This window comes from Terrapene carolina, unplaced genomic scaffold (genome assembly GCF_002925995.2).
Source record: "Terrapene carolina triunguis isolate 2854851 unplaced genomic scaffold, T_m_triunguis-2.0 Scaffold23, whole genome shotgun sequence".
NCBI lineage: Eukaryota > Metazoa > Chordata > Testudines > Emydidae > Terrapene > Terrapene triunguis.
Window position 1 is genome coordinate 5,145,571 of NW_020664374.1, and position 26,254 is coordinate 5,171,824.

The following is a 26,254-nucleotide window of genomic DNA, read 5'->3' on the forward strand; positions in this document are numbered from 1 at the left end:
AAAATAGTACTGCCATGCAAGGGCAGGCTGCAGTCTTCTCCACAGGACTGACTAGTAGGCAGATTGGGGAGAAGCAAATGTAGAGCAAGAACATGGGAGAGGAACAATTTCAATTTTCCTGCCCAAATGCAGAGTGCTCCACAAAATGTGGTCTGCACAGAGTTGTTTTTCAGAAGTCCTGTTTTAGAATATAGACAGGAGTCATAGCTGAAGTGGTATTCTGATGTGGAGGCTGGTACAGTATGTGCATGTCCCGTGGAAAACCTGTGTAAAAGAGTGGATTATCAGGCCCAGGATATACAATAATGGCTCAGAGCTAATTCAGGCATTGAGAAGAACAAGAGCAATGGCAAAGGGCCAAACCCCCTGATTTCAGGTAGGAAAATGAGAAGAAACTGAAACTAAAAGGAGAAGAAGGGGAGAAACACCTCCTATTTCATTTGGCACCATAATCCTTCAAGAGTGCAACAATTTTTCAGAAATATTTCTGAGATGAAAATCTCCTAAATCCAACCAACTTCCTCAGTACCTCACACGCTCCTTCTCATTTTGTTCTCACTCAGCTCCCCTACCTATCTTATCCAGGCTTTGCTGCTCCACCCCTTCCAGGCATAAGCAGCTTCTGCCCTCATCCCCTAGGGTGCCATTCAGAATAAACGGGAGCTTCCAAGCTTCCGGAATTATCACCGGCCACAATAACAGATGTAAGAATGAACCTTTTCATTGTATTAAGTGCCCCAGAAAGTATTTGGTTGTGCTTTTATTTGTAGGGGTCTTTAACAAAAAGGTTAGAGTGCTTGTTTCGAATGGGAAATGATCCTGTGAGGTTTGTGTGGTGCAATAAACACACATTGTGAGATCATCTGGTGCTGAGATAATGTGCTTCATTGTGGGATATATGGAACTTTGCTCTTTAATAATTCACTTTGGCTCTCTAATGCCATGCGTACTTTTCATTGTGATTGAAGTCAAGGAGTGAGCCTGTTTCCTCATTGTAACGTTGTATAAACAGAGATGGTCCTGGATTATTAAGCCTTTGTTTGCTGGAGAAATTTCTAATTGAATTCATGAATGAAAATCGTTGTGTGTTGTGATTCAGTAAATGTTTTTAACACATACAAATAAAGGCAGGGACTTGAACTGAGGTTTGAACTGTGATTTTGAATCAGATGGCTCTGTGCTTAAAATCCCTCCACTGTTTCCCTTGCGCTTACTGAACCATGCTTAAAATTCTGGTCCTCACCTTGAAGTCTCTGCACAATTCTGCATCCATTTATTATTTAGTATGTACTGTACAGCAGAACCCAGGGGCTTCAATCAGGGCTCCACTGTAATATCATGCAAACAGGTTCACATGCTAAACTTTCATCTCTTTCTCAGCTCACTCTTTATTATGATCCCCCCATCACCCTTTTGTTTCACCAGAGATGCCAGCCTCACCCCTCCCTTCATTTCCTTTTCATGCCCCCTTCCATGCTGCCACCTGACCCTCACCCATGCCTATAATAATGTTCCTACCCCAGTGTGCCAAGCACCCACCCTCCCATCCCTCATATCCCTCTGGAAAGCCCAGTCTTTCCACAAGGCCCACAAATGCTAACTCACTGCCATATAGCTCCATCGCCTCCCTGATTGTAAAACAAACAACACATTTAAGTTATCACTCTCTTCTGGGTCTCCCAGGACATTCTCATTTGATAAATACGCTCAGTTCACCCCTGATGGTGCAGTGGGATGGAACTTGAGGTCTCCTCCGTGCTTCAGGAGCCAGGGGGCTTCGATGCCATCCTAGCAACCCCCTTCCTCCGAACACCAATCTCACTACTGCAACCCCCCCATCAGCTTGTGCAGGATATGTGGAAGGCTGCAGTGGATCAGCTGTTCTGGCAGACTCCCTTCTCCCATTCTCTGGAGTAGACATGAGTGGCAGCCAACATGTGTGGTGGTGGGGTGCGGTAGCAGCATTTTGGTGGGAAGGAATAAGTTCAACAGAAGGAGGAACAGACCTACATCAAGTGAATGCATGCCAGCACCTCGACCCAGCCAGCCCTGCAAAGTGTAGGGAAAGGTGTTCATACCTGGCCCTGAAGGTGGCGAGAGTGCACTAGCTGTCATGCATACAGGCTGGGGCAGAAAGTGCAGGTTGTTCTGTGAAAAGTACAAGCCAGCAAGAGTGGAGGTGAAAGTGACTCTAACGCGTTGTGCCTTTTGTATTCTTGGACTGCTGGGAACTACCTTGGCTCAGCCCCAAGGGCTGCTCTAACTGCTGGCCTGGCTGCAACAACCCCAAATTACTGTCTGGTGTCCTAGCATAGCCGGAGTGCAAAGTGCTTGAGCCACAAACACTCTAGGACACCCCATTCTTTTCTCAGGCATGCTCCTGTGTGGGGGCTACATCGAGAGGTCGCAGAGGGTCATTCTGATGGCCTACACAGCTCTGGGGATTGCTGGTGAGGCAATCCGGTTGGTTTTCAGTCCCCAAGTGGCATAAAGGGGCCAAAATACAGCTCAGAATCTGGAGCCAGGCAGTTTTCTGATCAGCACATTTTCATAATAAAATATTTGCTTTTCACTAATCTAAGACTACCCTTAATGAAATGAATGAAAGATAACTGACCTTTTACTTTTAAGTCTGTGCTCAGTAAAAGAGGATTACAATTGTTTGTGAACTTTGCAGCGACTGTAACACAGACAGAAAAAAAGTTAATTTTTATTTGTGTAATCCCTAACAGCCTCTGACAGTCTGCAAGACAAACAGTTTTAATTATTTCCTCCTTGCTAAATCACTATTCTCATCATTTCATCAGAAAAAGTAATGTATTGTCTATTACACAGAAATCAGCACAACTGGGATTAAAAGGAGAGCCATGTACCCTGAGTACCAGCAAATTATATCAACATCAAACTGACAAATTCATCTTTTTGCAGCTCTGGCCTGAGATAACATGACATTTAAAAAACAAAGACTGTTCTAGTCATTCTGGGATCTCTGGCAATTTAAAAGGTTGACAATTTCTTTTCAATAGTAATTAAAAAGAAATCCAAAGAGCCCTGTCAGCTATTAATAAATACTATACAGCTGTTACATGTTGCTGTAAAATAAGTTACTTATTTTTCTTAATCTGAACCGCTGGTGCATGAAAATAACTTTAAAGCTAATCATTGATAATGACTGTACTTAACGAGTAAGAGCTCCATTTTGAGGAAAAAATTGGCTCTAATTCATAAATAATTACTGAAGCCATGAAGCATGTGAATCTATACTCACAAGAAATATGCACACTATTTAAGAGTTCTTCAGTAATACAGTATTTGCTTTCCTTCTTAGATTGAGGTGCATTTTTTTCTTTGCCGTGATACTGCGAATATATAACAACTCTACATTAGTTTGAAACATAAATGAACCTGTGTGATTTGCAGTTGACCACTCTCAGTGGCAGGATTGCTTAAAAGTATCACTGTGATACTGTGGATTTAGCACTCTGTGTTGTACTATTTATTCCGGGGGATATTTAATGACCACAAAATGGTCAGGACTTCAATTTTTACAGGCCTGGCTCATCACTGCATTACTCAAGTTTTATGCTAGTGTTCCTCCTCTGAAGCCAATGGAGTTATTTCAGCATGAACCTGGAATAACACCGTTGGGGGGAATTTCTATGGCCTGGGTTATATAGGAGGTCAGATTAGGTGATCGCAGTGGACACTTCTGACTTCGGAATCTATGACTTTCAGAAAAGACATAGGACTGGATTCATAAAGACAGGCCTCTCCAGCAAAGCGATGTCCCAGATGCACTGGTCCACTGCTTGGAATAGCTTGAATGACCCAAAACTGCTGGAGTGTCAGTGAATCTGGCCCAATGGCTCCAAAGAGTATCCTGGAGCAGAGGTTTATCACTGACTTAGTAGGTTCTCTGCTACCTTCTGAATCATAACCACCACTTCTTAAAGCATAATGGGCCTAATTCTCTGATACGGCCTTCCATCTTGGGTGGTCATTTACACCTATGTGAATCCAGTGCAAAGCGGTCATAAAACTAAAAAAGCTTCCAAATTAGAATTCTCTGCTCACTCACAACATCAGTAGAATTTTTCACACACAGTTCCCAGTTATGACTGACTCCAGGTTCAAGGCAATGTGAGAATCAGGCCTTTCAGGTATTTTCTTGTAGGTCTGCCATCCAAGTACTCACCAGGCCAATCAGGCCTTTATCTATATTATTTAGAACGTTAATATCTGCTAGTGCACAGGCAACTTCTTTGTTAACACCTGCATTGACCTATAATATAGTACCAACATCTGGTCTTAGGGGGAGATTTTCAAAGGTACAAAGGGCAGTTAGGTGCCCAGTTCCCACTGAAGGGCAACAGGAGTTGGATACTTAATCTTACATGTGCCCTTGAAAATCTCCCCCTGATTACTTTCCTGATATTCACTAAGTCGATAAGAAAAAATATAACTGTAAATATAATATAATAGAGGGGAAAAGCTATTTGGTCTTTAAAAAAAAAAGAGGCAAACTGCTCTTCTAGTTTAAACAAATGCTGAGAATACTCTGTAAAAATCCATAAATGATCAATCAATGCAGAAACACTATAACCATGCTCAGAAATTTTAAAATATAACATTTAAGTACAAATGTTTGTATTAAATGTTTCTTTAATTAGTAAACAACCACAGGAAATAGGTGTAACTATTATGAACTTCTCCATCAATATAATCAAATTTGAGTTTGAGTTTTGATAATATTTGCCTAATTATTAAATGAAAAATGATACCCATGGGTTTGTCAATACATACATTTCAAACACAGGTCTTGTCTATTCACAAAAGCTGTACTTCTTCACTATTTCCGAATGGTATGAAATGTAGCAGGCTAGTGGGTATTAACCTGAGAGAAGAATATCAATAATACTGCAATACCTTTGTTTTTGTTCTTTGTTAATTCATTCATAATGTGAAGGGCAGGGCAGGAAGCTACTATACTACCACCGAACACATATCTGGGCACCTTGCACTGTCTGCTCCCAAGCTTCTGGCTTAATTTAAAGAAAAAAGTTACTGTCATCTTTCTTGTTCTAAGTGTTGTTAGCAGACCTGGCACGATGTGTTTCATCATTAAGAAGCCCCACTGAGGAGCTTTTTTCTTTTCTTTTTTTTTTTGCTTGGACTGAAGGTGAGCTGATTGCTTGTCAGACGTACCACAGATTTGCCCTTTCTTTTGATTTGAAAGTACATTAACTGGAGGATAATTGCAAGGTTTCTGCTCCATGATTTGCACTGACAATGACAAATAGTATGTGGAAGTTAAAGGATTGTGTAAGCTGCCAGCATTCTCAAGGCTTTGTCTTCAGTGCAGTAACTAAGTTTATACTGGAATATTCTTTAGTTTTGTAGGTGACTTAAATTTAATATACACTGGGGATTACAGTGGATGAGAAGCTGGATATGAGTCAGCAGTGTGCCCTTGTTGCCAAAAAGGCCAACAGCATATTGGGCTGTATTAGTAGGAGCATTGCCAGCAGATCGAGGGAAGTGATTATTCCCCTCTATTTGGCACTGGTGAGGCCACACCTGGAGTACTGCGTCCAGTTTTGGTTCCCCCACTATAGAAGGGATGTGAACAAATTGGAGAGTCCAGCGGAGAGCAACGAAAATGATTAGGGGGCTGGGGCACATGACTTACGAGGAGAGGCTGAGGGAACTGGAGTTATTTAGTCTGCAGAAGAGAAGAGTGAGGGGGGATTTGATAGCAGCCTTCAACTACCTGAAGGGGGGTTCCAAAGAGGATGGAGCTAGGCTGTTCTTAGGGGTGGCAGATGACAGAATGAGAATCAATGGTCTCAAGTTGCAGTGGGGGAGGTCTAGGTTGGATATTAGGAAACACTATTTCACTAGGAGGGTGGTGAAGCACTGGAATGGGTTACCTAGGGAGGTGGTGGAATCTCCATCCTTAGAGGTTTTTAAGGCCTAGCTTGACAAAGCCCTGGCTGGGATGATTTAGTTGGTGTTGGTCCTGCTTTGAGCAGAGGATTGGCCTAGATGACCTCCTGAGGTCTCGTCCAACCCTAATATTCTATGATTCGCCACATTAGAATGACAGGTCACATTCCTGTTTAGCATATGGTAAAAAAATATAAATGACTCAATTCATGGACACAATGTAGTATATGGAAAACAACAGAATATAACAGTAATACTTGAACATGAAAACTACCTAGAATCTATCTATAATTGAGAGGGACCACCAAAACACGCAGAGTGCCTTAGCCTGCTGAGTTTTAGATTCCTATTTTATTCCATGATAATGGCATTGTATAATTGTTGTAATAAAATGCCTGCAAAGCTCTGTTAATACATATTCACCATCAACCAGAGATACAAGCTGATACCGTGAGTAAGGCAAATAGAGAACTAGAGCTACATGTATTCCACTGCGATATCTTGTGGCTACCATATGTGAAAATAAGGGATTTTTTTTCGCAGCAGAGAAATGTACATGAACAAAAATTTCCTGGTGCAAATTAGTCTGCAATGCAGTGATGTTTGCCAGAGGAACAGTGCCTATTTACCTAATACCTTGGAGAACCAATAAGGAAGATGCGTATCTCAGTGACATGATTCGTAAGCAGATGTTTCCATCACAAATATAAGAGAAACCCTTCATGCTGCCAACAGCAATGAAAAGTGCATGAGGGATTAGTGAATTGCATCTAAATGTAGGGCAGCTTAAGAGACCTATGTTTCAGTGTAGTGCACCATTTATTTCTTGACAGTTCAAATTTTCAATATAATCCAAAGGATTTATCATTTTTAAATCTAGACATAGATTCACATCAGAAGGCAAACATATTGCTCAGTAATTCTGTGGACTGTTAACACATCTTACCTGTCATAAGGGCTCAGTGGTCAGTGGTTTACCACAGGCCTATAACTTGGAGTCCAAGAGCACACTAGAGGCTATAAACTCACCCTGCACTCTTTAAATTACAGTATCATGTTTTTAAAAAACACACTAGAAACCACTGAAGCAGCACATTTCTTTTTCAATTTTTTAAATGTGCCCATTACCAATTCTCCATGTGTATATAAAAACTACACAAGATTTAGTGTTACAAGCATCAGTTCAAATGAAGCAGACTCACTGTACTAAAACAAGAACATAAAAATACCTCTCCCAGCCTCTCATACAAAAGCCTGAACATAATGATGGCATTTGCTCAGTGCTCTGGAGGTTAACAAATTCAGGCTTATTGAGGCCACTGAGAGAAGTGATTCCAGAGTTAAGGATACTGGGCAAACACCTCCCTTTAGCCCTCAGGCAGTCCACTCTAGCGACGGTTAGCCAGACTTCATCCGCTGACCTCAAGTGTCACAGCAGCATACCAGAAGAGCTACAGTCTTTAAGGGAGCCACAAATCAAACCACATAAGTCTTCAAAGATCAAGATCAGCACTTGACCTACACCTGATAATGAACAGGAAACCAGGGCAGCCTATGGGAGCACTAATGTATTTCAATCAACCTGCAATCAACCCCTCCACACAGCCTGGCATCTGAATGATGCGCTATCTGAAGTTTCTAAGGAACCTCCAAGGACTGCCCAATCTCCAGGAGCACATTATGGTAATCCAAATAGGAAGTGAAAAAGGCAAAAGTACCTTCCGCTGCCACACATTCCATTTTACCTAGACAAATTTGTTCTATGTGACGTCCACAGCTTTCATTACACCTGAAAATGAACAATAAAAGTTCCTGCTTTGGTTGAAAGCTGCTCAACTTAGAGCTCTATTCACATAGCCCAATACTTTCCACTATGGTTCTATATCAGCACTGTGGGAACCAGCTCTTCTTGTCAATTGCCCACGGGAAGAACTATTATTCCGAAAAGCACAACAGAGAGAGATGAGATAGGCCAATAAGCAGGACATTTGGCTGAGGTTTTCAAAAGGAGGAGCTGATTGGTTTGAAAATCAGGGTACTTATTTAGGTGCCTAAATATTTACTTGGGGTCTTACTATATGCACCCTCCCCCCATTATTGGTCAAAAAGGCAATGAAAGAATGGCAGAGAAATAATGTGAGCATAAAGGGACGGATTCCCAGCATGAGAGAAGAAAACAAAACTTACCCCTATTTATTTTGGTTTATGACATGTCAATAAACACCTTTGTGCTTGTTGATTCCCCCATTTATGATATATGCTGGCAGTAGACACTGTTAAAAAGTCAGCCTTTGCCGACAGCTATCACAGAATGGTTCTTAGAATAGGAAGTACAGTAACTTGCACAGGATTGCATTGGTAAATGCTGGCTCTTTATGGCAACCACTGTAGCACTGGCACAATCCTGCTTTATCCCAGCCTCTAAATTCTGACGCTTCAGATGCCTTTCATTTCAGTGTTGAGAGTATGAGCATAAGCAGAAAACCACAGCTACATCATCACACATACTAATACAGTGTGGGAGCACTGACAGTACCGTATCTCCTTTAGATCCTCTTCTTAAAGTATATTTAGTGACCCAGAGATGACAAATCTAAACACCTTGCCATAAACACATTTTATATTCTATTACTTTTTAAAAAGCTGGAAATCTATGACCCATTCAGCAGTCCATGTTTGACCTAATGCAGTGCAGACCTTTCAGAAAGAGGTTCCACGGCCAAAGCACTGGGAGATGTATACATTTACGGTATGTAGGCCTTTACAGTAGCTGAAAAAGAGGCTCGGCCTGAATGAAAACTGATTGAGGATTGAATGTATGGTTGCAACAGCATTTACAGTGAAAATTATTCAGAAAAGTGATTAGGAAACTGCCACCTTCCGACTTACCAGATCTACTTTCAGCATCAACAGTGGCAAAAATACCCCTTTAAGGGGGTTGCGGCTCAGCTGCACTGGTGCCAGGGTAGAACAGATGCATAAAAGGGTCACATAATGCATTACACCAGGGATCGGCAACCTTTGGCACGCGGCCCATCAGGGAAATCCGCTGGCGGGCCAGGACGGTTTGTTTACCTGCAGCATCCGCAGGTTCGGCCAATCGCAGCTCCCGTCCCGCCAGCGGATTTCCCTGACGTGCCACATGCCAAAGGTTGCCGATCCCTGCACTACACAGAGACATACAAGTTAGTTCCCAGGGGACAGCCTGGGAAGTACAAGTCTGTAGAGAGCAGGAGCCAGTTAGGAAGGTTTGGTGAAAGTTGTGTGTTATTTTGAACTTTACGCTAATAAACCAGACTCCCAGAAGGGGAGAGTTACTGAGAAAACACCCACAGTGCAAAGTTTTCTTTACTAGAGAAACTAAGGCTATGGCAAGACCCAGAGCCAGACTGGGTAAGCTCTGCTTCTACAAGAGCCAAAAGAAAGATGAGTGTGAGCTAAATTATATTCTGTTTTGTGCATCATCAGCCTGATTGTTTACTTTACTATGGACTTGTCTACATGGGGAAGTTAACTGGCATAGCTATAGCAAAACAACAACTCCTGGTGTGAACACTCTACTCCCAAATAAAAGTCACTTTTATACCAGAATAGAGCATCCATGTTGGGAGCTATTCTGGCATGGATAGAGCGCAATAGCTTATTTTGCTATAGCTATGCTGATCAATTTCCCTGTGTAGATAAGTCCAAAATTGTCTTCAGTTACACCTATGCAGAACCACTGAAGTACCCATGGAAGACATCATCTGAAGACAATGGGGCTGCATATAGGCTGTAGTTTATTAACAGGACTACAGGTTCTGAAAGCTAATGTGTGAGAAGATAATATCCAGTTTGTCTCAGAATGCAGGCTGAGTTTACAGGTCTGGCATGTTTGTAAAGTGAATACATTGGATATGCACAATAAACATGGCATCCCACAATGCCATCTTTGCAGCCACTCTTCAGAGCAAAGCTTCTCTTTAAAACTTACTTTGAATGGGTCATCTTATTTTCAACAGATTAAATTCCAAAAATGAGAGTCTCTCTCTCTCTCTGCCTTTAATCATCTGAACACAATATGCTGCAAGTAATATCACAGAGCTATTTGGGAAAGCAATGCTTCCTAAAAGCTGAGCAGACAAAGATACTGAATAAGGTTACATTAGAATCAGAATAATATCATTTCTCAAAACATATGCATCAACCCTGACTAAACCATTAGTAAAATGAAGAAAGGATTCTAGGTCAAAGGTTGCAAGCTCCATAGTCAAGACAGCAAACCAAAACTATTCCAAACGTTTTGGGCAACTCGTAATTTTTAAAAGCATGTCTGAACACTGGACTGGGAGAGACATCTCCATCTCATCCAGTGACAAAGAACTAGCTTAGGCTGAAAGAGCCATAACCAGCACAATTGCAAATTCCATCCCTGGGAAGCTGTGCAAGCACATTGTGTTTTATTGCATGTTGTTTGGGACTCATGCAAATCCTCTGTCATTGGTGACCTGCATTTCCTCCCGCACAGCTCGAACATGGTCATGCAGCTCATTTGTGAGCTTACACTTTCCAACACTAAAACCGGGACTGCCAAATGTAACTATGTGCTCTGTGAAGACTTACAGACTTGGTATATCTTGAAGGAAATATTTAAACAGTGTAATAATGCATACAGGCGAGTCTCATCTTACGCACATTTAACATGCGCGAATTCAGCTTTGCGCGGTCGGCAAAAAAAAATAACAATTTAAATACTGTATCTGTAGTGCGGGCGATTCCGCCCGCCATTACACTCAATGTAATTTTGACTATACGCGATTTTCGCTTTACGCGCTGACAGCGGAACGTAACCCCAGCGTAAGATGAGACCCGCCTGTATAAACTGACAAGCTAACACTCACCTGCCAATATGTGTATTGACTACTTGTAACTATGGATGCCCAGGATTATGGTACTCTTGGCACACACAGCTAGAGATATTGGGCCAGCTTTTGTACTCAGTTACACCAGTGAAACTCTGTGAGCTTCAGTGAGTTTAACTGAGAACAGAACGTGGCTTATTATTTGTCATGTCTTACAATATATTTAACTCAGCCACCTATTTGATCTTTCAATTCTTTAGTAGCCCTTTTTGTTTTCACATGCTCACAATGTAAATGCTTTTTCTTGGGGCTAGCAATAAATCTTCTGTGCAAGTAATTTCTATTATATTTACTCCAGGGAAAGCTGGTCAAATAACCTCTGGTGAATTTAGCCTTTTTTTCTGTTCACATATCACGTGCAAACTGATCCTAATTTTTACAAGTGTATTTGTTATATGTAAGTATTCACTGAATAGTATATGCATAAGTTTTCAAGGGTGACCAGTGTAATAGCTCCTCCTCTTTATACATTTAGTATTCCGAATCCATACAGGGAGTGTACATACCCACCCACCACACAGGTGGAGGAAATATCCATGCAATAAATTGCGAGTCTTGTGATCAATTTATTTATATTCACCTTTGATTGCCTCACCTGCAGCAACCTACAAATTAAGTCCAAGGGTAGCGGAATCTGACATTCCAAGCTCCAAGAGAGCTTCAAAAAAGCCACTATTTAAAAAACAAACAACAACAATTTGGCCTGGAAATCATAGAACCATAGAACTGGAAGGGACCTCGAGAGGTCATCTAGTCCAGTCTCCTGCACTCATGGCAGGACTAAGTATTATCTAGATTTAAATGTTTACTCCTTCCTCTGCAAGTGAGGAAGTTACCCCCGCCCCACCCTGAATTACACCTGCCTCATGCCCAGAATGGACTAGATTCAGTCCTGTACCAATATTTCTATTTAAACAAAAGTGATAGTATTAATGTCCAGCGCTGTAGGACCAGACATGGAAACTTGGAACCACTGGAAAAGGGGATTTCTCCACTTTCCAGTGGGACCCAGCAATTGCTGCTCCTCCTTGAAGGCCTGAAATAAAGATTCTGTTTTGTCTGTTTATCTATGGAAATGCTGTTTTAGATTACATATAGAGTTTTTTCTGTCATGCTTTGAGCCCTGTACACTTGGATTCATGGTAACTAAGGCACCTAGCTTTACAGGCACAGAGATTGGGGGCGGGAGGTGGGAAACAGTGCCAATAACTCTCCAAAACATTCCAAAATATTTTTTCTGTCAAATAAGCGGCACAAGCGGATGGAATAAGTTTTATCAGCATCAATTTGGCATGGCTGCACTATTTGTAAGTGGCAATGTAGTGAGTTATGCAAGTCGTGCCCAAACGAATGCTAGCAAACCTGTAGCTCTATGTAAGCTGACAGGCTTGTCTCTCTCACCAACAGAAGTTGGCCCAATAAAAGGTATTACCTCACCTACCTTGTCTCAGCAAACCTGTATATCGCACCACACCTTCATGTAGTTTCTATCTGCACACACCCCATCCAAACTATTCCTCTGCATCTTCCCTACTTTTGATGATGTTGTCCCATAACTGCTCCTCCACTCAGGGTAGCATGACAGGATTTTTTAGCGAGAGGCCAATGGCTTTTCCCCCTACCTCACAGTTGTGCCTCCTGATGGGGTGGAGTGAAGGCTCACTGATTCTCTCTCTCTTCTCTGCTGCTGGATGTTTCAATTAGAGGGAATACTGGGTGGCTCGCTCTCCCTCTCCACAGGTGGTGTCCTGGCAGCTGTCCTAATGGGAGAGCTTGGTAGCAACCACTCTCTGGCCTAGTAGCAACCACTCTGTGCCCTGTGGCCAGTGGATTAAAATGTAAAACACCTTCTATTACCCCGGAGCTGGAGGCCAGCACTATCTGCAGCTTCCCTGCCTTAGTTAGACTAGGAAACTTGGAAACTCCTGCTTTGGAGTATGTAGTACTGCATATGTAGTATCCCATCAGAATGATGTTGAGTTCCTGTTGGAATGATTATTTTAATATTGCTGGGATTTTATTGCATTGTATAATTAACTCAAGATGTTAGGGCACATATGCAAGGTCCTAGGTGTCTTTTTATAACATTTTAAATAAAAATAAACATATGAATACTGCTACTAGGCCACTGGGACAGCATTCTAATAATGTCTTAATGAAATGAAACTTGCCTGAAAAAGATGGTAGAGCACATTGCATTGCAAAGCATTAGACACACACAACTATGAGAACATATAATTATAGTATTGTTGCCACAACACCTATTGCATTGTTAATTGTTGAAGAATAATGTCACAGACAGGGCCGGCTCCAGGCACCAGCTTAACAAGCAGGTGCTTGGGGCAGCCAAGGGAGAGGGGTGGCACGTGCAGCAATTCGGGGGCGGCAGGTCCCTCACTCCCTCTAGGAGCGAAGGACCTGCCGCCGAACTGCCGCCGCCGATCGCGGCTTCCCCCCCCCCAATTGCCGCCGCCGGTCGCAATTGCAATCGCGGCTTTTTTTTTTTTTTGCTTGGGGTGGCAGAAATGCTGGAGCCGGCCCTGGTCACAGATCTCTAAAAATTAAGCTGTCCTGGTAGTGGAGCAGAAGCACTATCCTGGAGGAGGCTTGGAGTCAGGGATAGCCTTGCATTTTGTTTTGGGGGCTACTTAGTGGAGACCAGACATAATACAGAAAAGATAACACTTGCTATCTGGAGAATGGAGAGAGGAAGTAACACAATAGCAACTGGAAATCCTCTATTTCACAGAATGACCCAGAGAAGGGCACTCTGTGTACAGACACACACAAAGAGGTGGTTAGAAGAGGAGTGGGCAAACTTTTTGGCCCAAGGGCCACATCGGCGTTGCGAAACTGTATGGAGGGCCAGGTAGGGAAGGCTGTGCCTCCCCAAACAGCCTGGTCACTGCCCCCATCCACCCCCTCCCACTTCTCGCTCCCTGACTGCCCCCTCAGAACCACCGACCCATCCAACCCCCCCCGGTCCTTGTCCCCTGACCGCCCCCTCCTGGGACCCCCACCCCGCGGGACCCCCACCTCCATGCAACCCCCTCTGCTCCCTGTCCCCTGACTGACCCGACCCCTATCCACAGCCCCGCCTCCAACAGCCTCCCCCCAGGATTCCCATGCCTATCCAATCCCCCTGCTCCCTGTCCCTGACTGCCCTGACCCCTATCCACACCCCTACCCCTAACTGCTCCCCGGGACCACACCCCCTATCCACCACCCCTGCTCCCCATCCCCTGTCTGTCCCCTGGGACCTTCTGCCCCTTATCCAACCCCCCCTCCCCGCCCCCTTACCATGCTGCTCAGAGCGGTCGGAGCCAGCTATGCCGCCATGCTGCCCGGCAGGAGCGGTGGGCCAGAGAGCCGGTGGCAGAGCGAGCTGAGGCTGCGGGGGAGGAAGGACAGTGCGGGAGGGGCTGGGGGCTAGCCTCCCTGGCCGGGAGCTCAGGGGCAGGCAGGACGGTCCCGCGGGCCATTGTTTGCCCACCTTTGGGTTAGAAGCTAATACTTCATTTTTTGAACCACTTGCTACCAGAAGGAGAAATCATGATGAGATGCATTCCTCAGGGAAAAATATAATTAACTTGCTATATAGACACTCATTTAGATTTAGTAATAGCTATGGATATTCCTTATTTGTTTTTAAAACTCTGTTCCATAGAGCCTTGTTTATGACTAGATCTTATCCAGATTGACCCCAAGCCCTGTTCTTTTATCCATGTTGCTAAAACGCTGTATTTGAATTGGAATTTCCAATACAGCATTTCTACACAATCCTTCTTCAGAGAAACAAAGGAAAGTTTAGGGTAGTCTCTTCTAAATGCTTATGACCCAGAAGTTTCATTAAATGATCGTTTTGAGTCCCGTTGCTGAGTTGAAACTATATTTGATCTATTCCAAATTATCTTGTTCTATTAGCTGTAGTTCCACTTTCATCATCAACTCTGGCAGAAGCCCCACTGATTGGAACTAGACTGAAGACTCACTAGAAAATGTATGATTGAAAATAATCCTGCATTGGCAGGAGGGTGGACTAAATGATCTAGTAAGTTTTCCCCATCTTTAACATCTATAATTCTGAATATGAAATGTTTTCACCATCAGAAGAACTTCATGTGTCTTCTCTTCAAAGAGATAATATTCTTTGGCACCTGCTGTAATGTTTTAAATGTTCTTTATGCCATGTCCTGTCAACTATTTATCTATTGCCCATCCACTAAGGCACTACAAAGAGCATTACTTCATTGATTTCTACGGGAATTGTATCTTTTCAGGTATGTTGAAAAACTTGCATGGATGAAAATCAAATGAATTTGATAGTTAATTCTTTACCACACAGAAGTTAACAATAGCTATCTTCTTTTATAAAAGACTAGAGCTTTGTCAATACACTCCTCACTTGTTTATAACTTTCATCCATTTATCCTTGCAAAACTTTTAACCAGAAGCCATTTTACATTGCACAAAAAAATGTAGATTTATCCTGGGTTTCCTTAGGCCATATTTCAGGGTAAAACGAGTCATGATCTTGTAGGGACAGACACTCAGAGAGAGTGGGTTTTGATGCTGATGTATTGTTACTTTCAGCTGTAGAATTTAATTATTCTAATTCTGTACAGCTGCTGTTAATATGTGGTGATGTGCTTGTCTTCTAACACCTCAAGCAGGAAGCTGAAATGCATTTGCTACATTCAGAGTGCCAAAAGGAAAAAGTGCCTCATTCTGAATAGCAAATGTGATACTAAGTCCTGTGCAAAAATTCTGCTGGCATGAAAGATAAATCCAGATTTTTTGGATTTCGTTTTCCAGCATCACTTGAGCATTTGTAAGATTTCTTTACAATAATCTAGAAACGCAAACAAATGAAGAAAACAGAAAACAAACAAACCCCTAAGATTAAGTTTATTTCAAGTGTTGCAAGAAATGGGGTAGTTCACTTTGACTGACTGCTACAGTCCCTATGCCTGACTACACTCCACTTAACATCCCAAATCGATACAGGTCATGAATGCTTATGTTCAGCCTCTTTGCTTGGATTTAATAGCCAGTAATTCTTATTTATATGGGACAAAATCTATGAATGACAAGCAACAGAGGGACAACCTCTTCCTCAATTGCATCCTTACAGGATACCTTGGAATATACAGATGGTGTGAGACAGATAAAGCATTAGTGAAGACAGCTAGGGTTCTAGTGGCAAAGAATCTGAGTCCAACCAAATGCACTAAAGAGTTTTGGGAATCTTGCAGCTGTGCAGAAAGCAATGAAATTAGTTCCTTTCTTCCACTATAGCACAATGAAGTCCCATGCAGTGGAACTGTTTTTGAAAGTGGATATTATGGAGACTCCTCAGTGATTCCATCCAGTGGTGGAGTATTTCTTTCTGTAAGGAGTTTTTATTATATTAGACTAGGGAATTTGGATTTAGAAAGAACTTTCAAATTCTAAAGGGGAAGAGGCAGTTCTGGAGAGGACAAAATGCATCACCTTCTCTGCTTGAGTTTCAGCCAGTATCCTTCCCTTAAGTTCTTGTGTTTGACCACAGAACTGACCATATTTCAGTTGTGGGTTTGATGAGTGTCCTGTTAACTAGTCAATTATTGTCCTATTAATTTCTTATCTTTTACAGTTTGGGGTGGTATTCCTTTAAACTGAAGTCCATTATCCATTAAGGATTCCTAAGGGATAACATTTGATTGAACTCTAGAGAGAGTTCTATCAGCCTTTGTCTACTAGCAAGTCATAAGGGTGAAAATCAATTTACATTTTAAAGAAGGAATACTTGGTTTCTCTCAGAGTGACAGGGGTAATGACCATGTATTGAAACCTCCTGCATGGAAAAAAAAAATCTATAAACTATAACGGAGATAGGGTATTTAAAGAAGAAATTTTACAGTGGGGACTGGCATCCTTGACAGAAAACATAAGAGCTGCAGACGATCAGCACTTCTCAAGTTCAGCCCCTCAGTCACTACTTGGGAGTGGACATTAGTCTAGCATTTTTTATAAGATTAAAGAGCTGGTAATACTCACTGATCCATGCTTTTACACTGGGGCGCATCACTGCAGTATGCTGGAGAGTGATTTTTAATAATGTTAGGGAGGTTTTTTCTGAGCTTTATTCAGTAATCAGAAGAAAACATTTCATATGCTGTAAGCAGCTTAAGTTGTCAATAGTTAAAGAAAGTTAAATGAACGTGCTGTGGCATATTTTTAAACTTGGCTGTTTAAGAGTTAAAATGAGGCACATAAATACCTCTTTTAGGCAGGTCAGGGACTGTAGTTGCGAAGTGCTGAGGATCTCCTGAGAGGTGATGAGCTGAGTGTGTCTGGCACCTCACAGGAGATATTTGTCTTTTCAGAAGTTTGCGCTCATAGATGTAAAGGAAATGGATTTAATGCTAGTGAGGATAGTAACACAATAAGCTGGATGTTTTCTATTTGACCTTCTGGGCCCTTAAATGGAATCAAACAAAATGGCGACAAACAAAATGAGAGAATGTAAGAGGTGACAAAACCATTCCATAGTTCCTGTCTGGGAGCTATTTGGGCCAGGTGTATATCCATCAGTGTCAGGTTACAGAGGGTGAAGGAATTCCTGTATATGTTTACAAAGTGCTTTGAGATCCTTTAGGATGAAAGGCACACCCCGATATTAATAACAAACCTCCCCATGTTCAATGTGTTGTTGCCATGTAACCCTAAAAATCAGACTCACACTTACCAACTCAGAAATGAAATTCTGGGGGAGGGAAGAAAAAACCCACAAAGCAATAAATAATATCCACTCTCATTAGGTGTAACTAACGGAGCCAGTTCTGCCATCATTACTCATGTACTTTTCTAGGGGGAAATTCACCCCTAAGCAGAAGACTATCACATATCATTTATTTTAAAGGCTTAAGTGGTATGTTGGCCTTGTCTTGGCTCTCTGCATGGGTGTACATACAGTTCCACTGCAGTGAATTGGACCATATGTGGAATAAGCAGCAATTCAATGTGGGAAAGAGTGGCAGAATTGGGCCCCAAATAAGAAAGCATGTTGTCAAAAATTAAGCAATAAAAAGGAGAAGGTAAAATAAGGTACAGTACAGACAGCTAATGGGGTCAGGGGGAGACACAAAATTCAGAGACAGCTTTTATTATTCTGTCTTCCCTCCGCCCCCACTGCTTTAGAGGAAAAGTGCAGCATTGCTACAAACAAAGTACATTCTGACTCAAAAAACAACCCCTCAATTGCTGGATTCTCATTTCAGACTCTGAGTATGGCACTTCAAAGCAACTCACTATCTCTCCTTCATCCATTGATACAAGACAGCTTTGCTCCCCCCCCCCCCCCAATGTACGTAGTATAGTTGTAGCTGTGTTGGTCTCAGGATATTAGAGGGACAAGGGGGGTGAGGTAATATCTTTTATTGGACCAACTTCTGTTGGTGAAAGAGAGAAGCTTTTGAGCTTACACAGAACTCTTCTTAAGGTCTGGGAAACTACCGGTAACTCAGAGTGCACTGCTAAATAAAAGGTGGAACAGCTTTTTTTTAGACTGGCATCTCATAAGAAATAAGAGGGGATGAGGGACTGTAGGAGGCATTACTATTACAGCTGTAAGTACTCAATTCCCTTCTGCGACAAATTCAAACTGACTTTATGTGTGTTCAGTGACATCCTGTTTAGTTTCTAAATATCATCAGTATAGTACCCAAATGAGTCCCTTGACACAACAATAAAGCTGAGCGGCACTGAGTGCTGCAAACAATAAGATATTTTATTTCCTTTCTGAGAAAGAGAATTTTTGCTGTGGCTGTGCATGGAATGCTGAGCTGTACTTAAACGCCCTAAAGAAAATTTATGTTAGCAAGTGAGGTAGGAAGGAAACAAACAACAAAACTAGAGTCTGGCACTTTGAAAAGAAATGGCAGACAAGACATGAAATGTAGCAAAATGAGATTCTCTTTCTTTTAGAATGGTGTGTTGCATTCCATACCAGTGTTCTCCTTACAATTTTTGCTAGCAGTATGCAAGTGAAAAAATAAACATTATACTTAAAACACACTATAAAGTGTTTCTAAAACATGGTTTTATTTGTTTATATTCTGTTTTTACAGCAGTTCCTTCAGACTCCAGGCTCTTTATTAAACATTAAAACTAACACTATTTCCATATCAAAGTTTTAAATTATTTTATTTTGTGGGACTGATGATCTGTTCCTAGGTCATCTAAAGTGGTGCATTTTAATTTGGAAAACAAACTTTTCCATTGGAATCAGGCTTAGTTCACTTAACCCAATCCTACCTGCAAAGCCGTGGAATGAGTCACAAGCAGAAAATTCTCTCTTCACAGCTCTTTTGTTTATATTAGAAAATTTGTACCAGCGTAATTAAACCAATTTAAAATTGATGTAGTTACACCAGTGCAAACCCCTAATAAAGATAGGATTTAAGTGACGTTTGAACTGGTTTAAATACATCTTCATTAGGGGTTTGCACCAGTGTAACTAGATCGATTTTAAATCAATTTAGTCACATAGCTGCAACTTTTCCAACATAGAGCATGCCTAGAATACAACATAGAACTGGAAGCATGCATTCAAAACAGAGCCACATCATTTGGCGATTGGACCACTTTTCACCACTATTTTTCATTTGCCCTGGCTCTCTCCTCCTTCCACTCTCCTGTACATAACATATGGTTGTTGCATAGTGCCGTCCAGTGTGATGGACACATCACATAAGCAAGTAAAACACACACTGCCATTAGAGCTTGCCTCTTGTTCTCAGAATGTGGAAGGTGCTTTATGAGAGCATTTTGCATATTTGGGCCTCCGTGTTAGCAAGTGATTCCACAAGTTTACACTAATCTATTTTTTTCTTTGGGTGTAATTATAATGAGTGTGTACAAATAACCCATATTACTCCTGGGGGAATTCGGCACCATTGCACAATGCAGAATTTGTGCAGAATTCCATGTTTTCCCTGCAGAATTGGGGCTGCAGAGCTGCTGGCTGCCACTTGGGGCTGCTGGACTCTTCAGAGCCCAGCTCGCAGTGAGTGAAGCAACCAGGGATAGAGGCTGCATACTACGGCTGCCTGGCTTGATCCTCATTCTCCTGGGGACTGGAGAGGGCCTTGGAGACCCAGCTCTGGCAAAGGGTGAGAGATGGGTAGGGCCGCACCACACCATGCCCCACGGTGGGATAGTAAAGAAGCTGGAGGGATTGAAAGCTCTGGAGGTGTACGTGTGTGGGCCAGAGGGGGTGCCCCACGGCTGGGCTCTGGGGGGAAGAGGACTGGGGTGTGGGTGTCTGGGATCTGGGGGTGCTGCGCGGCTGGGCTCTGGGGGGAGAGTGGTGCAGATGTCTGTGCTTTGGGGGCCCCCATGCAGCTCCCTCCAGCAAACGCCAACTGGAACTGGGTTGTCTTAGGGGTTTATTTAACTCCCTACTCCTGGGGGAATCTTTTTTGTTGTTGTGTGTATTGTTGACATAATTTATCAGGCATGTCAACAAGTATCAAAATAATTGAAACTGGAGTGATTATATTGTGTTATTTTGACAAATAAAATATGCAGAATTTTAAAATATTGTGTGCAGAATTTTAAATTTTTTGGTGCAGAATTCCCCCAGGAGTATCCATACGAGCAACTACAAATAAAGAGATGGTGATGCTTTCCTCTTGATCTCACTCTGTGTCTTGTCCTTTCTCCATCATCTAAATAAGTTCTCTGGGGCAGAGACTGACTTTATCTGGTCTGTGCACTTTATCAGCACTGAAACTACCATAATAAAAAAAAACCCCACATAATGATAATCTTGAAAGTCTCTGTAGTCCTGCACAGATTGTAGCTCTAGCAATGCAAAAACATGACACCAAAATCATTAAAATAATCAAGTACCTTGAAAAATAGCCAGGCTGTCATCCACTTCACCACTTTTGTAGCCCAACAGACATTTTTATAGAGCTCGGTGTTCACTACTCCAGGGTCTACTACATTAGCAGTCACATGGCTCCCATCTGCTGTCACGAGATGCTGTAGTCGATAGGTAAACAATACAAGGGCAAGTTTGCTTTGGGCATAGGCTCCATGGGGTGAATAAGAACATCTGCATAGAAAAGAGAGAGACAGGAAAATAATCAGAAGAAAAATGTTGTAGCACAGATATCACATGCATTGCCAGTTTGCTAAATTATGCAGTAGACAGCAACACAGTAAGTAGGCACAGGAAAGCCTTATCACTTGAAAGCAGATTGCTTGTTGTAGTTCTGGTGACTATTTCACTAGATTCAATGACTGCTTTATGGAAAATATCTTAGATAAACATACATGTCATCAGACTCTGTGCTGCAAACAATTTACGGTAGGTATCATTTCCCCTGGAAATGCTGAAATATCAGGCCACAGAATGCCCCAGTCTCATTCCTCCTATTATCATTTATTTATTTATTATTTATACTACTGCAGCACCTATTGGGCCCTGACAATGGTTGCATTATGTTGCCCCAGATCACAGTCTAGGATTATGACAAGATACAACAGGTGGATAAGCAGGCAAAAGTGTGATGGTTAGCATGGTGACAAGCTAATTAAAAGTTGCACTACAGAAGTCATAAAACCTTTAACATTGGAGGAGCCCATTACAAACGTCATATGTAATGCAAACATAAAAATGATAGAATCTATGTCAAAACATTTATGTTAAGAACCCATGTGCCTGTTCTGTGACTCAGATGTTGGAAGTTCTGGTCTTCAAATTCCTCAAAGTCAACCTTCTTACTTAGTAGTTGCTGATTAGTCATGTTTCACTTCATTTTTTTTAATTTTGTCTGAATGAAGAATGCTACTATCAAGGAAATTAGTAGGTATGTCACTGAAAATACTCCCCCAGATTGGGGTTTCAACATCACTTCCATGACAACTCTGCTTCTGTAATTACTGTAGAACTTTCATTTAATCTCTCTGCGCTTCACAGAGCCAAGGGTAATGCCTAGAAAGATTTTCTGTGTTTTGTTATGCACAAAAGAGTATGTGCTGACTGAATGGTAATGGTTTCTCAGAATTCTGTTTTTTCTTAATTTCCCATGTAATACCTGGCTTTTAATGTTCTGTACACTTGACTAGTCAGCCTTGAGGTAGAAGAATAGGCCTCTAGCAAGCATTTTCATGTCATGCAGATCTATAAGTCCACTGGAACTATCTAACTGTTAGCAGTGCCTGGATGCTGGCAATGTGAACAATCAGGTACTTTCAGAAGCAACGGTTACTCTAATAGCCAAGTCCCTTTGTTTTCGGTGTTTACCAATTTCTCTCAGAAAAAATCTCCAGCTATTGGAAAAGCTAGTATTTGGATTCTACAGTTTTCACCTGAATTTTTGCTTTTGCAGGTCCTGGGAATTTCTTGAAGACAGGCAGGAAGGGAACCAGGTCCCGGCACCCAAGACCACCTGACCACTGCAGCGACGGGCCCGCATGGAGTGGAACACTACACCCCATGAGTATTGGGCCCCCTTGCCAGACAGAACACTCTCCTGATCCCAGGGCCAGGGAGAGAAGAGGGTTCTCTCTGACAGAGCTATCAGTACTCATGGGGTGCAGCCTTCTGCTCCCTTCCTGATGCTGGCCCTTCAGCATGGCTCCTGTCTGCTTCCTCTGCCCAGTGGAGGAGCAAGAAGGGTAGGGAGCCAGGCCCCAGCAGCCACGACCACCTGACTGCTGCAGGAAGCAGAAGGCTTTCTTGACTGTCACATGGTGGGTAACCTTACCTGCCCTCTCCCCCACACCCCTGTCCCCCAGGAGTTCCAGACACCCCTGCCCCCATGCCAGCTGCCCTTCATTTTTGTTTTTTACTGATTTTTCACCCTTAAAAAATAATTTAACAAGCACCGATAAATTCCAGGGAAATTTAAGAAAAGAAATAAAAACTGAAAGCAAAGGGTCGTACTTGCATCCCAGCTGCAGGAACTAAAGAAGGATAATATTAACTCTCCAGTTCATTTTCTTTAATTGTTTCTATATTTGTCTAAAAGAAAAAGTCAAGTAGCAACAAAAACAAAATGACAGTATAACTTTGAGAGACAAGGTGGGTGAGGTAATATCTTTTATTGGACCAACTTCTGTTGGTGAAAGAGACAAGCTTTTGAGGTACACAGAGCTCCTCTTCAGGTCTAGGAAATGTACTGACAGTTTTACAGCTAAATACAAGATGGAACATAAGCAGTTAACACATATTTCAAGGGACCATTCAAGGTGAAGTGGCCACTTGAAATGGTCCCTTGAAATATGCGTTCACTATTTATGCTAAACAAGCTGTTCCACCATGTATATAGCTGTGAGATAGTAATAAAGAAGATCATATAAAGTATCAGAACATCAGTCAATTGCCTGAGCTGTAACATAATAGATAAAGTAGCTCAACCATTATAAAGGTATCAGCTGGCTCTAGGAGTGGACTAGGACTTTTTAATAATGAATAAAAACTACTTTAAGTGTTACTGCACTGGAATAAAAGTGACTGAGTTAGTCAAAGTAGTGCAGTTATAGTTTAGATTTGCTAATGTCTGCATATCTCTGAAAATACAGTCTGTACTCAAAATGTCACCTTATTCTTCACACATATGTTGACATTTTAAACAGTTGCACCAATGTAAAATTGTAATGTAGACTTGCCCTAAGTAACTTTTTTATTTTTTTATTTTTTTTTTGGTCTCTGAGAGGATATGAGTACCTCTGCAGGGATGCCTGCCAGGAAAGACTTGTCCTAGCCATTTTAGGTGTAGCTTGTGTGTGTGTATATGTGACCAGTTATAGCGGATGCATACAAGTCCATAGTACAAGTTACCACTGGGCATCAATTAATCTAGGTTCAAAGCAGATCACTCGATGTCACTCTGGGTATGAAAAGGAATCTAACCGTAACACATTATTTCCACAAGGGAAAGTATAAGCAGCTAAGTCAACTCCACAGAGACAAAAAGACTAAGTACACCATTCAGTCATTATGTTAACTTTATAATTTGATTACTGACTGTGCTCATGCAATTGTCTGAACAATTATTGGTCTCAAATTGTTTTCTTTTTAGTTAACCAATTTTAATTTGTATTATTGTTAACTCCTTGATTTACTAACTTGATTTACATTGTAACCTCAATCTAAATTTCATAGTGTTTAGAACTTTAGAGAAATATAATAAGTTAGTTACCTAGTAGTTGTTTATGGTCTTGAATAAAGGTAATGAAAACACATTGGATTGGTTTTCTCTGATCAAATGGTAATGAGGTAAAAATAATCTTAATTAAAAGGACTTGAATTAAACATTAATAAAATATTTGACACAGGTCCTGAAAACCCAATTACTACCATTAATTCCATTATTTCTTGTCTTACTTTTGCTAACTAATGAAATTCCTCTCCCTCCTCATATGTGCTCATGTATCATAATTGTATCCCTTATAATCCAGGTAGTACAATATATATTTAACTCCCTGAATTTAGCCTCCGAGCCTATCAATTTCAGTGTAAACCTTTCACCGCCCTAGTTGCTCTTCTGTGCACTTTCCACTGTCTCTATGTTCTCTCTGTAGCATCTTTTATAAAATTGTGCAAGAAAATTGAACAAATTTTGAGATCCTTCAACCAGAAGGATCTCAAAATGCTTTACAGAGCACCTGCAATGCTGACAGATGCTGCTCATTGGGATCAAACCTGGGACCTCTGGAGCCTAGTGCATGAACCTCTACTGCATGAGCCAAAAGCCAGAGGTCTCTTAGCTAAGGCTGTAGAGCAGACTCATTAATCTCTAAGTGGTCTTGGTGTCACTAGAGGGAACAAAACACCACACTCAGGAGGTGTGTGGGTTACACATACACAGTAATTATTTCTCCCACCAGTGAACAGAAATCCTCTCTAGAGGGAATTCTGCATCAGCTATACTACATAGTAGTGGAAAGAAAGAATAATTTACACAATTGAAACTACAATGGAAAGTAAGGTAGACAGAATCAAATGAGTCAAAACACCAGAATGAACAACTGTTACTCTTATGAAAATGCTTTGGAATCTCCAGTGACCCACAACTGATCAGGATTAGATCTGGGTGACAATTTTCTGTTTAAACTGTTTTTAACAGAAAATGTGGTTTTTGACTAAACAATTTTGTCACAAAAAGAATCTGTTTTCCATGGAAATTTTTGACTTTTCATTGAAAAACTATTTTGTTTTGTTTTTTAGATGGAAACCCAATTTCCCCCCCCCATTTTGTTGCCAAAAGGTTTGGGGTTATTAACGAAAGATTTGTTTGGTTTGGTCTAAATTTGCAGCGAAATAAAAAATATTTCCAATTATAATCAGGAAGTTGGTTTTACAAATCATCCATAAGGGGCTATCTCCAACCGCTGCCTCACTAGCATCATGTTAAGTCATTGTTTCTCTACAAACCCAGGTTTCCCTCCACACACCCCTCCAGGTAAATGTCCTAATCATAAGGCTATACAGTCATAGTCACACTCTCTCTGGCTCAAGGAATATTTAATTATTTCATACAAAGTAGAACAACTTCAACAGGAGATGTTAAGACCGACCCACCACTACCATCACCTCCTCCTCCAGCTATGTTTTCTGACTCTAGCCCTTACTTTCCTTTGGTTTTATTAAAAGTACCCAAAGCAAAATGTTTAATTTCAGGTTGAATGAAATGTTTTGTTCAACCCAAACCAATTTTTTTTGGAACTACCAGTGAAACAAAAAATCAGTTTTTTGCCCAGTTCTAGTTAGAACAACACATTAAATGTCCTCTCAATGTCATTTCTAAGATCCTGAAGGCTTTCTTCCCCACCCCCTCTTGCTTAAGCAAAAGCCTCAGAGAGGCACGTGAGTATAGCTATATTTAACCTCATTGGTGCGGGAAGTTCAGATTTTCTGACCCTAACCATTGTATTGTTTTACAGGTCAAAACCCTGATGCCTTCTCCCACTTTCATCATGCCCCTTCAATTCCCAGTGTGTTTAATTGGCTACAGGGCACAGTGCCCTAAAATCAAACTGCAGTACAGCCAGATAGCTGTGTCCTCTATCAAAACCTGGGGACGGCTGCACAATGTGGGTAACATGCTGGGGTTTTTAATGAAAGACCACATGCACAACTGCAATGCATGCCTAGGGTAGAATCAGTTTATATAGCTAAAGCAGGCACGATCTATTAAAATGACTGAACTTCTTAAGTGATTTATGTTTTAACCTTGTAATACATCACTGTTGCTTAGTCAAGAATCTAAAAGACCATTATTAAACACTGACAGTGCTATCAGATTTTTAGATTTTGTCCCCCCAAAGAATGGTATGCAGAAGTTAAAGTATTCTTGTGTTCACTACTGTGATACGTTCAGGGCCGGCTCTGACTTTTTGGCCGCCCC

The 26,254-nt window shown here is 41.5% G+C and overlaps 1 protein-coding gene across 1 annotated transcript in view; it reads right to left on the reverse strand.

Moving 5' to 3' along the window:
• The window catches only part of LOC112113620 (dehydrogenase/reductase SDR family member on chromosome X), a 227,248-nt gene that overhangs the window by 13,202 nt on the left and 187,792 nt on the right, over nucleotides 1-26,254 (reverse strand). Inside the window, exon 6 of the mRNA XM_024209969.2 lies at nucleotides 20,745-20,952. Coding sequence (XP_024065737.1) covers nucleotides 20,745-20,952 — 208 coding nt within the window. The remainder of the gene's footprint in view (nucleotides 1-20,744; nucleotides 20,953-26,254) is intronic.